Source organism: Desmodus rotundus, chromosome 11, assembly GCF_022682495.2.
Source record: "Desmodus rotundus isolate HL8 chromosome 11, HLdesRot8A.1, whole genome shotgun sequence".
NCBI classification, from domain to species: domain Eukaryota; kingdom Metazoa; phylum Chordata; class Mammalia; order Chiroptera; family Phyllostomidae; genus Desmodus; species Desmodus rotundus.
Genome location: NC_071397.1, coordinates 450,672 through 462,394, shown reverse-complemented (window position 1 = coordinate 462,394; position 11,723 = coordinate 450,672). Strand labels below are relative to the sequence as shown.

The 11,723-nt window shown below is 51.9% G+C and overlaps 1 protein-coding gene across 2 annotated transcripts; it reads left to right on the top strand.

Annotated features, from left to right (window-relative positions):
* Positions 1 to 609: 609 nt before the first annotated feature.
* On the top strand, positions 610 to 9,778 carry LOC112302192 (tripartite motif-containing protein 10). Of its 2 annotated transcripts, XM_045193345.2 has the most exons (10): positions 610 to 998; positions 2,074 to 2,139; positions 2,824 to 3,265; positions 3,387 to 3,873; positions 4,989 to 5,084; positions 5,641 to 5,871; positions 6,517 to 6,539; positions 6,836 to 6,951; positions 8,072 to 8,104; positions 9,244 to 9,778. In XM_045193345.2, the coding sequence occupies exons 4-10, from the start codon at positions 3,448 to 3,450 to the stop codon at positions 9,759 to 9,761; spliced, it is 1,443 nt and encodes a 480-aa protein (XP_045049280.1). In that variant the 5' UTR covers positions 610 to 998; positions 2,074 to 2,139; positions 2,824 to 3,265; positions 3,387 to 3,447; the 3' UTR covers positions 9,762 to 9,778. The 2 variants fall into 2 exon arrangements, with proteins under 2 accessions (XP_045049280.1, XP_053769496.1); XM_053913521.1 differs by having other exon boundaries at positions 2,824 to 3,873.
* Positions 9,779 to 11,723: the final 1,945 nt, after the last annotated feature.

Sequence of the window (11,723 nt, the reverse complement as noted above, 5' to 3'; positions counted from 1 at the left end):
AATCTGGCGGGACACATCGTGCCTTGGGAAGGGCAGCTGAGATGAGACTCCACAAGTAAGCATGATCCCAACTGCAAATGGCCTTGGATGCCTTGCTACAGATATTGGGCCTTCTTTGGGCACTAGGGACCCATGGAGAGATTGCGTGGAGGGGAGCAAAACATGATCTTCTTTGGGTTTTAGGAAGATCTACCCCACAGCCGTTTGGAGAGTGGTTGGAAGGGCGGCAGCGAAGACAGCGAGTGCGCTGGAGACCATGCGCAGTCCGGGTAACAGGTAGGGAGAGCCTGGGTTTGCTAGTTGCTGTGGGGATATTTCAGAATTAAAGACCTGAGAGATACTTCTGAGGAAACCACTTCCAGACCTAAGAGGCAGACAGGAATGGATAATGTCCCCAAAACCAGGTGGGTTACTGCCACATTGCCCATCCTCAAGAAGAAGAGCAGTGCCTGCAAGGGGCTCTCCCTGCCCCTCTTCCCTCTCAGCCTGTGGTCAGGGCCTTGGTACATCAATCCCATATCCAGTCTGGATCCTGGGCAACCAGGGTCACTCACTAACTCACCTTCCAGGAGACCCTGCTCTTCAGTAAGGCTCTCTTTCCCTCCACAGAGACAAAGACATGGCTGTAATTCTTTGTGATTCATCACCGTTGGGTCCTCTGAGGGCTGGAGCTGAAGCCCCCCTAACACTGAACGACCATACCTCCAGTGGAACCATGTCCCCGAGTCTGGGAGTGCTCCAGCGTTCCAGCAGCCTTGGAGTACCTGATGTGGAGCCGTGGCCCTTCACTCAGATCCTTATTCCCTTCACCAAGACACTACACTGTCCTGCCCCAAACAGCCCCATGCTGAAGCCACATTACTAACCCAGTAGGGCTGGATGGCCTTGTCGAGAAAGCCCACAGTGTGGGCCTGGAAGGGGCCTTCTCAGCGCAGCATCCAGAGAGACTCAGCATCATCCTCACAGAAGAAGTAAATGTTCTCGCCATGCTCCCTACAGTAAGTCTCCCTCAGAGGGCCCAGGGGCACGGGGACCACGAGGGTCTGTGTCTTCTCTTCCTCCTAGCAGAGGGGACAGAGCAAGACTGTGCTGGAGGGCTGGGATCCATGTGGGAGGATGGGGGGAATCACCACAGGCAGAAGATGTACCCACAGGTGGCAGTCACTGCATCCTCCAGGGGCTCCTGGCAGGCAGGACAGAAGGCTTCCTCGCAGGTGGAGGTTGAGGGCATCACCGTGCCTTCCCCAGCCCACCCTCTCTGTCCTCTGCCTCAGGCCACACAAATTCCATTTCCCTCTGCAGTTGAGTCACTTTTGCATGAGTCACAGAGGGGAAGGATATTGGTCAGGGAAACTGCCTTGTTCTACCTCTGCTGCTTCCCAGAGCCCTGGCCAGTGTCCAAGAGCAGAGCGGGTGCAAACTCCACGGTGTCTCAGGCTACCAAGCACTCCCAGCAGTGGCCTGGCCAGCCTCTTCCCCACTCCTTCCGGCTCCTCCAGTAGGTCCCTGGGGTGGTGACCGTGGCATGTCATGACATACCAGAGAAATGGAGTTTCCTGGAATCCCTCCCTTGACCACTGTGGGGTGGGAAGAATTGGGGAGGAGATGCTGTTTCCTGCTTGATTGTGCAAGTGAGAGCCATAAACTTCTGGCTTGCCCACGGCATGCAAAGTCCAGCCTCAATTTAGGTGACTACCTCCCGGACCCACCCTGTTTAGATGCCCAGGTCCTCCAGGTGCCTGCTGCTCACGGATCCTCTCCTCTGCCCTCCTCTCCTTGCCTTGCCTCACCTCACCTGCCCAGGCTGGCCTCCCCTAAAGTCCTCACTCTCTCTACCCCTAGCACCCGTGTCCCAGGGGTTCCAGTAACCTTGTACTTCAATTTCAATTTTTGACTGCAGGTGGGAGAAGGCAAGAGCCCGTAATGCACATGATTCATGTTGATGAAATTCAGGAAGTTCATTCAGTGAGATACACACACTCAGCCATATTTATCTGACACCTATATTTCGTGTTGTCATATCCAGTCTGATGGCAACCCTCGCAGGAATGTGTGACTTCCTTCATTTTACAGGGAAGGAAATGTGCACCAAGAGGCGAAGTGACCTGCCCCGGGCGGCAGCGCTACAGAGACGCAGAGGTGAGGTCAGTCTGAGTTTGCCAACTTTTGGCCTGTGCTCTTCTGAGACTCCCAGCAAGACAAACAGCCACAGTTCCTCATCCACTCACCTGTACCTGCAACTAAAACCAAGGAAAAACTCCTTCCACTTCCCCATTGCTGATTGGCCTCACCCTGCTTCACTGCCTCTGCACGTCAGCTGTTTTACGCATCACCTTTCTTCTACCCTAACCTGCCCACCAGCTGAGCATGCCCCTGGGAGCCGCCACACCAAGCCCTCAGCCACACACGGCTGCAGAAGTGGAGAGGTGGCCAGCACCAAGTGGCACGCATCGTCCGTGTAAATATGCCCCAGATTTCAACAGCACCAACGAATGAGATACCTTATGACTGATTTTTATACTGACTATATGTTAAAATATTTGAGGCTAAATAAAATGGTAAAATTGTTTCCACTTTTTACGAGAAAAGATTAGGTGGCACCGGTGGCTCACGTTGTGTTTTTACCAGACGGCATGACTCTGAGATACACAGATCTGAGTTCAAATTACGGCGACCCATAGACATAGCCTGGGCGAGCCCAGCTTGTACCCCAATGGCAGTACAGCAGGTGGGGGTTAAAAGTAAGACCCTATGTTTCAGTGTGAGGAATGTCATCATCATAAATAAAGGCTGTTGCTGTTATCTGTCTCTTCCCCCACACAGATACCTCTCTGGAAGCCTGATGCTCTGGCAGGCCGGCCGGGGCATCACCAGTACTGCGCCTGTTCTCTGGGCACAGCCGCCTTATCTGGGTCCCCATGCTCCCCTGGGCTGGCTGATATGTCCCATCTCCCTGGAGACAGCTGGCCATAGGCACGGAGACTGGCGTGGCATCATGGCTCTCCCCCCTGCTGCGACAAGAAGCACGATCCCTTCCACCGTGAACAGTTGAGATACCCCCACGTCTGCTGTGAATGTCTGCGTGGACAGAAGGAACTGCTGTCCCAGGTCGTGTGTGCTTGTCCAGAGAGGACAGAGGTCATCTCTGCAGTGCTGTGCCCCCTTCTCTTCCGCCCCCACTGCTGTGTCTCTACTCTGCTGTTGGAAAGCGTGTGTCTGCTCCTTTGAGAGGAGGACGGCAGAGCTCTGGCCACCAGAAGTGCAAGTGGGTGCCTTGCCCTTGCGTGTGCGTATGGCCACCAGGGTGTCAGTGTGTCCGCAAGATGTGTCTGTTCCCGGCCGTGTGCACACGTGTGTGTGAGTGTGTGTTCCCACTCTTCTCCCAGCCCTTCTTCCTCAGCCAAGCAGAGAGGGTGACCGTGAGGAGGTCCCAGACACAGCAGCACCATGGCCTCTGCCACCTCTGTGACCAGCCTGGAAGATGAAGTCAACTGTCCCATCTGCCAAGGCTCCCTGAGGGAGCCAGTCACCATCGACTGTGGCCACAACTTCTGCCGTGGCTGCCTCACCCGTTACTGTGAGATCCCAGGCGCAGACCCTGAGGAGCCCCCCACTTGTCCTCTCTGCAAGGAGCCTTTCCGCCCGGGGAGCTTCCGGCCCAACTGGCAGCTGGCCAGCGTGGTGGAGAACATTGAGCGCCTCAAGCTGGTGTCCAGGCCGAGCCCAGAGGAGGATGTCTGCCGGGAGCATGGGGAGAAGGTCTACTTCTTCTGTGAGGACGATGAGATGCAGTTGTGCGTGGTGTGCCGGGAGGCTGAGGAGCACCGAGCCCACACTGTGCGCTTCCTGGAGGAGGCAGCAAAGCCCTACAGGGTAGGAGAGGGCAAACTGGGGCCTTCCCCGGGTGGGTCTGGACTAAGAAGCAGCAGAGCTGTGGATTAGTTGGGCCACTATGAGCCCAATTCTGTCTCCTGACTCCCGTCATCACCCAGGCACTAGACCCTGGCGTGGGGGAGTGTGTGTTTGTGTTGGAAGCATGGTCCACGTTATTCACATACGGCCGATACAAAAGAGGAGCTCAGTACACACTTGTTGAGAGGTTGAGTGGCCACAGTGTGAGAGAGTGTGCGCGTGTGTGCGTTTGTATTTGAGGCAATGATGGCACATGTGGTATGGACAGGTATTAACATTTGCGTGTTTACCAGTGTGCACTGCGTTTGGGTTGAATATGTGAGTGTGTAAATGTTACCGTGTGAGTGCGCATGTTTGTGAATGAATTGATGTTGCATATAAGAAGGTAAAATACATGTGGTGTGTAATTTTATCTGTCATTGAATGAGTGTGTGCTAGTTAGTTGTTTGTGTATTGTATTTTTAGTATAAGTGCGTATATGTGTCAGTCAATTAGTATTTGATATTGAGAGTTCTATATGTATTTTTAAATCTACCTATACAAACATTCACATGCGTGCACCTATTCCTAACTCTATTCTACAGCAAGCAATTTTAAAACAGCTCACTGATTATCTTTGCATTATCTAAGTTTCTTCTACCCTTTAGAATCACACACCAAAAAATCAACTCTATTCACAAGAGGGGATTGTGTGCCTTTTGGGACGTGTGAGAAAGTTGAAATAATTTCCAAGAAGGGCTTCTCAAGCTCAGGACAGATCCCAGATTCCACTTACCAAAGGCAAAATAAATCGGTGTTTTACCTGAAGAAAGAAAGGCTCAACTGGGAACACCACGTTGCAGCCTGAGTGACCCAGGATAAAAGGCCAAAGCCCTGGTCAAAATTCTTGGATGATAAAAGCCAGAGGAAAATGACCCAAAGGGAGGAAGCTGTGAAGGACAATTAAGGCCCAGGCATTGTCAGCTGAGGGAGTGACTCCTTCCCTTGGGCCATTCCTTCCCTGGAAGCAGAGGGTGGAGGAGATGACAACCCTTAGCAAACCTTGTTTCCCTCTTAACTATGCTCCTTCTCTCCAGGAACAGATACAGAAGTGTCTTGAGTGTCTAAGAAGAGAGAGAGAGGAGATTCAAGAAATTCAGTCAAGAGAGAATCAAAGGCTACGAGTCCTGCTGGTAGGACGTCACCCCTGCCCAGCCCCTCCTCTTCCTCAGGGCCAGCGCCTCTCTGAACCCAGGGCAGCACAGCATATGGGGCTTTGGTGGCGTTCTGAACTTGAACCCTGACTCTGCCACTAACTAGCTCAGTGACTTCTAGCAGCTCTCTAGTCTTTATTTTCCTGTGAAGTGGGGATTAAAAAATTTCACTACCTCATGGCATTTCTATAAGGACTGAAATGGGATTATGACTGTAATGCAACTTCGTGTTATGCACGTAATGTGCAGGTTGCAGAAGCAGGAGGTAAGGTGTCCCCAGAGCCTCTCCTCTGCCTCCTCCGAGGCAACGCTGGACAGTCTAGCTCCCAGAGGCAGTGTGGCAGGTGGAACGGAAGTACGCTGTCCTTCCAAGTCTGTCTGGGGACCTGGGTGGGCGGGGGACTCTGATTTTACCTATGAACCTTGGAGGAGGGGGATCTGGGCCAGGAGGGAGATGGGAATGAACTAAGGAAAAAAAGAAAGGAGAAAAGGAGGAGGAGTAACTTCATGTTGGCCTTTCCTCTGGTCCCCTCAGTCTCAGGTGGCCACCAAGAGACAGAGAGTGATCTTTGAGTTTGCACACCTGAGCCAGTTCCTGGACGAGCAGCACGGCACCCTCTTAGCCCAGCTGGAGAGGCTGGATGGGGACATCCTGAAGCAACAGGATGAGTTTGATGTCCTGGTCGCTGGGGAGATGTGCCGCTTTACCGCACTGATCAAAGAACTGGAGGAGAAGAAGGAGAGGCCGGCCAGAGAGCTCCTGACGGTGAGACCTGCCCCTGCTGCGCCCGCCCGGGCCCCCTAGAGTCCGTGGAAGATGGGTCACAGGACCAGGAGTTCTGAGTTCTAGTCCTTGCTTCCCCGTCTGTGTCTCTCCATGCTAACATCCATCAAATAGGAAAGACACTTCCATTTTCTACCTCACGGGGGTTTTGTGAGGACCCAACAGTAAATGCAAATGAAAGCGCCCTTTGAAAAGCATCAAGTACTATGCAAATGTCACCCGCTACTTCCAAGGCAAATTGTTCTCTGTGCCACTGCCCACCAGTTGGGAAGTTCTTCCTGATCTGTTTCATTGCCTCCCGCTGCAGGAGAGACATTGGGGTCTCAACAAGGTATCAGAAAGGAACATGCATGATTTAGCGGGAGACACTCAGAGCAACAAACAGGAGACCTTGGGTGATACTTGCCTTTGCCTCTGACAGCAGAGGCGGTGCGTTTCACCCTCTGGATCTCTAAGCTACAGGGGCTGGGCTCTATGATCCTGGGGATTTGGTGTCCTTTTTCTATCCAGAGCTAAGAATATGGTCTTTTGTTGTTTTAGTTATAAGAAAAGTGGGAGGAGGAAGATGGAAACTGAAACCATTCTCTCTCTCTCTCTCTCTTTCTCTCCCCCCAACCCCCCTTCTAGAATATCAGAAGCACTCTGATAAGGTGAGTGTTGTGGTTCTCCTTTCCCACATAAACACATGAGCCACAAGCCCAGTTAGTGTCATGCAAATTTACGACATATTTCGGGTAAAATTCTCAGGGACACTGTCACTTACTCAAATGCATTCCCATACACAGTGGTAGATACAGATGCCTGCGTAGCATTGCCCAAGAGCGGGCAACGGGGTCCATCCGGTGGGAACTGGCACCTTCACGCCCAGTTAGAAGCAGGTGCCTGGTTGGGTCTGGAGGTATCACACGGGAGGAGAATTCCCGACTTTGCCATTCTCTGCTCCTAGATGTGAAACTAGAAAGTGCCGGAAACCAGAAGCTGTGTCCCCTGAGCTGGGCCAGAGGATTCGCGACTTCCCCCAGCAGGTCTCCCTGCTGCAAAGGGAGATGGAGCTGTTTCTGGGTAAGTGCTTCCCAGGCCTGCACACAGCGCAGGGCATGAAGCCTGGCCGCAGGTGCCGCCCCACACCCTGCTGCCCGGCACCGGCACTTCCCAAGGGCCCGCACCCTCCCGGCCTTGGTCCCCTTCCCTGCAGGCCTTTTCAAAAGCTGCTCATGGGGACGATGCGACAGTGAAGAGAAATAATTAAGGTGAAGACTTACAGAAAAAATTGAACCGATTTGAAAACCACACAAATCTGATCCATTGGCATTAAGCAATAGGAACAGTAATGATTAATAAAACCTGTTATTCTCAATAATTTAAAAATCCACAGAAGCATTCGTAGTACGTGATAAGTTTTTGATGATGAGCACTGTTAATGAATAACCAGCAACACTATTTCCTTTTGCCCTGTGGCAACAATAAAAATGCTCACCTTCCTCCCTCCTCTTTGCCTCATTGCCCCGTGGGGACTGTGCCCCCTTTTCCGGAGCAGGGAGTGGTTGGAAATGGTGTGGGGGATTTGTGGCTCTTTGCTAACAGCCACTTGTGACACATGTGACCTCATGAATGACGCCACCACTTTCTAAAAGGCCCACCACAAAGGTGTCGCCCTAGAAGAGCTCTTCCCACAAGTTCACTTCCTGAAAGCACTTCCAGTGGCCTGGCAGTGAAAGAGATTTTATTCTAATCGAAGACTGTCCTTTGACTATCTCAAAAATTTCCAAGCCGAACAAGAAATAACTTAGCCCATGTATCCATTCATCAAATAGGTATCTTTTGAGTGTTTACTATGTCCTTGGCTTTGTGGGAAGCACTGAGGACACAGGTGAGCAAGACAGGGCGCCACCTACTTAGGGTTAGGGGGTGGGTTTCCAAGTGGGCTCCCGGCTAGCGGCAGCAGCAGCCCCTGTGAACTAGTTACACAGGCAAATTCTTGGTCCGAGCCGGGTCACCTGAGTCAGAAACCAGTGTGCTCTGTCCGGCCCGCACACTAAGTTTAGCACACTGGTCTGGGGGGTTCCCGTTCTCATTCTTCTCTGTGCCTTCTCTTCTCTGGGACTCAGTTTCTTCATCGTTAACTGTCCTGCGATCTTGTGAGACTAGTGAAATCTCATCCTGCTTTATTTCCTCTGTACAGAAAAACTCTGCTTCGAGTTGGACTATGAACCAGGTAAGCAGCCTATATATGGATGGGAGGGAGAGCGGAATCTAAAATTGAAAAGGCTTTTTATATATATATATATATATATATATATATATATATATATATATATATATATATATGTATATATATATACACACACACACACGTATGTACACACGTTCACACAAACACACCCACAGAAATACACACCCATTATTACCTTTGCAAGGCTTGCCAGAGAGCAAAGGACAGGTGCACACGCATTCCACGCAGCTGGCTCCTGTTCTGATGTACGCATGGGGAGGGGTAGAAAGATCAAATCGAAACGGGACCAGGTGTATCAGGAAAGGTGTCCTGGATGAGGGGAGTTTCGATCTGGGTTTAGAATCACACTCTTAGCACCGTGGTCGGTGGCCCCACCCCCTCAAAGTTGTCGGAAGGGGGGCAGCTGGTGGGGGAAGAAATGAATAGAGTGGGCCCCACTCAGGGCTGTAGTTCACTCTCAGCCAAGGACCCTGAGAAGCCACAGAGTTGCTGGAAGGGACTCTCCGAGCCAAGCGCACATCTGAATTTGTCACTTTGTCTCAGTGTACAGATGGGCACCGAGAGTCACAGATGCAGGGGTCTGCGGAAGTTTGTGTTGTTAGAAAGTGGCCCTCAGACCCTGAAGGTTTTCGATTTACTGAGGCAGAGTGAGTAACCTGGGGCAAGCCAGGAGCAGAGTCTGAATGACCATAGGTGTGGACAGAGAGGGGGGCGTCTGTGCCCTCCAGGTCCCAGACACAGGAGAGGGACAGGTGTGTCTGCAGCAGGAGGTTGGAGCAGGCAGCCCAGCTGTGGGCATCAATCCTCCTCCAGGTGACAGAACGACAGAATGAGGGGGCGAAAACCCTGGGGCTGACTCTTCCTCTGGGGCGGGCTTCTCCGGCTTCCGCGTGCGCACCCATCACAGGCAGCCTTTGTTAAAGATCCAGATTCCAGTTCGGGTGCCGTGCGTGAAGCCTGAGGGCCCATTTCTAACAGGTTCCCGGGTGCTGGTTCGCTTAGGCACTAGACATGTTGGTGATAACAGCACTAACAGGTGGGTGCCAGGGGGACTTTTTAGGCTTTCCTTGAAGGAGATAACATGTCTGCTAACATCTGTGTTCCTTCTGGTTTCCCTACAGCTCACATCTCTCTAGACCCCAAGACTTCCCACCCCAAGCTCCTCTTGTCTGAGGACCATCAGGGGGCTCGGTTCTCCTACAAATGGCAGAACTCGCCAGACAACCCTCAGCGTTTTGACTGGGCCACCTGTGTCCTGGCCCACGGTGGTTTCACAGGGGGAAGGCACACCTGGGTGGTGAATGTAGACTTGGCTCACGGGGGCAGCTGCACCGTTGGCGTGGTCAGGGAGGACGTGCGGCGGAAGGGGGAGCTCCAGCTGAGGCCAGAGGAGGGAGTGTGGGCCTTGAGGCTGGCATGGGGCTTTGTCTCAGCCCTTGGCTCCTTCCCCACACGGCTCACCCTGAAGGAGCACCCCCGACAGGTGAGGGTGTCTCTTGATTATGAAGTGGGCTGGGTGACCTTTCTCAACGCTGTTACCCAGGAACCCATCTACACCTTCACTACCTCCTTCACCCAGAAGGTGTTCCCCTTCTTTGGACTCTGGGGTCGAGGGTCCAGTTTCTCCCTGAGCTCCTAAGATTGTGGAGTTAGCTCCCTCTAACTCCACAATCTGGGAGTTCAAAGAGACGACTGTATGGACTGCACCACCTGGAAGACTTGAAGCAGGTACCATGGCTTTAGCTGATCTGATGGAGTCAGGACTTCGGCAAGGACAAAATGGGATGACCTTCAATCTGCTGATAAAGCCATCTGCTCGATGCTCAGTAGATGGTCTGGGGCCTTGGACCACGACCAGCCATCCTTGCCGCCACCCCCGCCAGGCAGAAGGAGCTGCGTAGAAGGAGGAATTCGAAATGTATAGCCAGAGACATGGGTTCTAGTCCCAGCCTTGTAACCCACCCATCCTGCAGTGTTAAGTAGGGCACCTCTCCTCTCTTCATCTTATTTTCGTCCCAAAATATTAGGGTTTATTTACTCATATCCTCAAGACACATTTATTCTGTGCTAATTATGAACCAAGCAGCGTGGTAACCATTGGTGACATGAAAATAAAGAGAAAAAACCTTTCCCTTGTTTGTAGGAGCTCATGGGAAGAGACAGAGAGACATGAAGAGGAAATTACACTATTGGGTGATGGGTGCTGTGGTAGGGGTGTGACCTGGGTGTTAGGGAAGCTCAGAGGAGGGGGCATAATCCATCTGGGAGAGCAGAAGGTGACTCGGGCATGGCTTTTTGGAAAAAGTGAGTCTAAAAGATGAGTGTGAGGAACGAGGAGAGCGGGAAGGAAGCATCTTAAGAAGGAATGAGAGCCTGCAGGGCAATCTATAACCTCAGGACGCTGGGTCTCACCCACCCTCCTCCGGACAGACAGACGTGCTGCCACCCCACCCCTGACCCCCGTGTGGGGCCTCAGTGGGAGGGGGACAGTGGAGGCGTGGCCATAAACCGTAACCCAAGGACATTCAAGCCTTGGGGAAAATCCTTTTCCTTATCTGTTGGTCACCACCTGAGATCAAGGAATGAGATGGTGGGAAGGAATGTGTCTCAAACAGCTCAGTTGTGGGGACGGAAATAGCACCATCTTAACTCCTGTGCTGGGTGGAGGCAGGGGGATGAATCCCACCTCTGACCTTTAACCCAGAGAACAGAGGCTGCTCTAGGGCTGGACAAGAAGTGACATCTGAGGGGTGAGATGGGAGAAAGAAGAGAACCGGGATTTGGAGGCGTGTGCATCTGAGTGGAGAGCTCTAGGAGAGAGAGGAAGCCGGGTGCTGCGGGGGAGGCTGTGACCACATTCGGTGTGAAGCAACTAATGAGTACAGGTGACTCCGGAAATCCCCCTGCCAGGTGCCGATTCAGGGACAGGGACAGGCACTGACACCTGGCTGCCTAGAATTTGGAAAATGATTCTAGTTGTCCCAAGGTGGGATTTTAAATCTTATGCACAATAAAAATATTGTTAAACACAGTTCATTTTCTGATCCTTGTTGGTGTTGTCTTTTATTTTGCTTAAACACCTTCACAGACAGTCTCTTTAAAATTATCTGTTTGTTCTGGTCAGACATAAACTAAAGTGTTGTATCATCTCCCTACTGGGGCTCCCGGGAGGAGCGAGTCACCCAAGGAGCAACCTCCAGGGAGAGGGCACGGCGTTCTGAGGCCCAGACTTAGAAGTCGTTTGGGAAGCTCTTCATCCTCAGTTCGGCAGGTAGAAAAGACGTGGGGAGCAGGGCCCCGAAATTAGAGGGGCCTACATCGCTTTTCCTGGGTGTGCTCAACGTTTCACATAAATGTTTTATATAAAAAATAGCTAGATTCTTACACGCCCCTATATAATGATAAAACATATTCAAAGCCCCCAAGTCTCGGATGTCACCAAAAAGTGGATTGTGTCTTTGTTAATTCTTGTCGGGTTTTGCTGGACCCTTGACAATGGCCAGTTGGAAGACTTCATGCACATGGTGTCACCCATGTAGGTAACCCTGTGAGGCAGCTTCTGTTATTTCCCCCGTTTTAAAGTTAAGAAAGCTGAGACCTA